At 47.4% G+C, this 2,102-nt stretch overlaps 1 protein-coding gene across 1 annotated transcript in view; it reads left to right on the top strand.

The window, feature by feature from the left end:
- The first annotated feature begins 565 nt into the window (after positions 1–565).
- CFAP77 (cilia and flagella associated protein 77) overlaps positions 566–2,102 on the top strand; it is a 27,601-nt gene continuing 26,064 nt past the window's right edge. Inside the window, exon 1 of the mRNA XM_035892401.1 lies at positions 566–571. Coding sequence (XP_035748294.1) covers positions 566–571 — 6 coding nt within the window. The remainder of the gene's footprint in view (positions 572–2,102) is intronic.

Below are 2,102 nucleotides of genomic sequence, written 5' to 3'. Positions count from 1 at the left end.
ACCGCCTCCCCATTCTTTGCTTTTATGGGTAAGAGATGTTGGCAGGCAACCAGAGTCCTCTGAGTCCGCTGATTTTCTTCAGGCACAGGTTCTCTCCGTGTTCGACATATTGGACCAGATTTCTTTTTTTTTTATAATTAATTATCCAGCACCTTCAGCTTTATTTATTCAGTGCAAAATGACTGTAAAATGCCACCCGATCATAAAAGGAAACAGCGTGCACTCATTTTGCGATGGAGTAAACACCCAGCTGTGTTAACTTCAGGTGCTCTGCAAAAGGGAATCTTTAAATCCCTCAATTTCTTCCATTCTACAGAGTTCTGTATTCAAAGGTCTGGAAGCAGCTTTGCCACAGGTTACAAACATCTCTCCTTTCCTGCAGTTTCTCCGCAATTTTCTCCCATCTGCCACACCTTTGCCATCATAGCAGATTTCTGACCTCACTTTGCTGATCCAGATTCAGAACGTGATCCCTGGAAAAAGCCTTTACCCATGCACCTGAAGAGGACTACACCATTTCCCTTGTATATCAGTGACAACTGATCTAAAAATAACTAGCGTACAAATGCCGGTAAATACAGGAGAAATAGATCAGCAATGAAAGCTACTTTATCATCCCTGACACTGGTTTATACGTTTTGCGTGATCTCCCCGACTCACACACAGCATGCACATATGGTTTAGCACTGCCGTGTGATATTTCAGTTACAGTAGCACTAAAAGCCCACTCATTCCCATCGTGCTCGGTGCTGGACACATTCGCAAGGGACAGCCCCTTCCTCTGCTCGAGGTTCACAGGAGGCAGCTGGAGGAATGCAGCCATGTTAGGCACAGGTTGTATCAGGTAGCTGAGTCATTTGCTTTCAAGAAGCTAATTAGTGAGGTCTGTTTGCAACAAAGGATGCGTAGCCTCGCACAGGGCGAGGAGCCTGATGGGGTTTTCAAGTCTATCACAGGATCTTAGCAAGCCCAGAAAATTCATTTTCTGGTGAACTTGTGCTCCTGAGAGTCACGAGGGTACCACACCTGCTTTATAGCATCACAACTGCATGGATTTATCAGGACCAAGATGAAGCACCTTCCTCCCAGACCTGGGAAGCAAGACCCTGGATTTTCCTGAAAGCATCACAGGCTTGCAGGTGCAGAGGATTTCATCCCAATGATCACAAACTGGCAAAGCTGAGAGCCAGTTTGTCAGGATCTGCAAAGGAGCAGACCTGTTGTCACAACATGGACAAGTCACTCAAGCAAGCAGGCATGATCTGACCTCAGACGTGCTGGTGAGGAGCCTGGCGATGCAGCCACTGAGTGCTTTTAAATTTTTGTGTAGCTGTATATAGAGATAGGAGCTGAGAAACTCCAAACTGAATACACAAAAAAATGGCTCCAGGTTTCAGAAATTATGAGCAAATTCCAGAAACCTCAAAACAGAGCCCTCTGGTAAGGTGCTTATTTTGGGCAGGGGTTATTAACCCTCTCTCTCTAGGTAAAACTGGCTCAGTGAGAGCTTTGCCTGAGCTGAGGGTGATGCAGAACAGCTCAAGCTGCTCCACAGCATCTTGGTGAGTACCCTTTAACAGCACATTGGAAAGGGGCCACCAAGCTGACAGCGTGCAGGAGAGCTGCGGCTGCTCTGAGGCCCTGGCCAGGGTTTGCACGGTACTGGCTGGGAGCAGAACATAAATTTGGGGTTGGATGATGTTCCTATACAAGCAGCTCCGGTAAGCAGCCTCCCTTATCAACCACTGTACAGCCTCATCCTGCCATAGTGGCAAGTTGGAGGTGGTTCATTTTCAGTCTCACCCTTTTCACTCAGTCCCTGCAGAAAGAGCTGCATTTGATTAAGCATCTCCTGATCCAGAGAGTGTTCACTCTGGAATGTAATAATGGTCATTTCAATGCCAATGTTCAATGGTTCACCCGTAAGAACCACTAGCATAGGATTTCAACACCTTCATTCTCCCAGCAAGACCTGCCAACACCTACAACTCCTCCAACACCCTTCCCATGGCAAACAACCTGTCCCAAAGCACCCACACCATGCTCCAGGGGACTTGTTGCCTGACCCTGCGCCAGCTTCCACTAGCAGGAACGCACAAACC

The sequence above is a fragment of the Egretta garzetta genome, unplaced genomic scaffold (assembly GCF_000687185.1).
Source record: "Egretta garzetta isolate BGI_Z169 unplaced genomic scaffold, ASM68718v1 scaffold814, whole genome shotgun sequence".
Lineage (NCBI taxonomy): Eukaryota > Metazoa > Chordata > Aves > Pelecaniformes > Ardeidae > Egretta > Egretta garzetta.
This window is presented reverse-complemented; position numbering and strand designations above follow the sequence as displayed.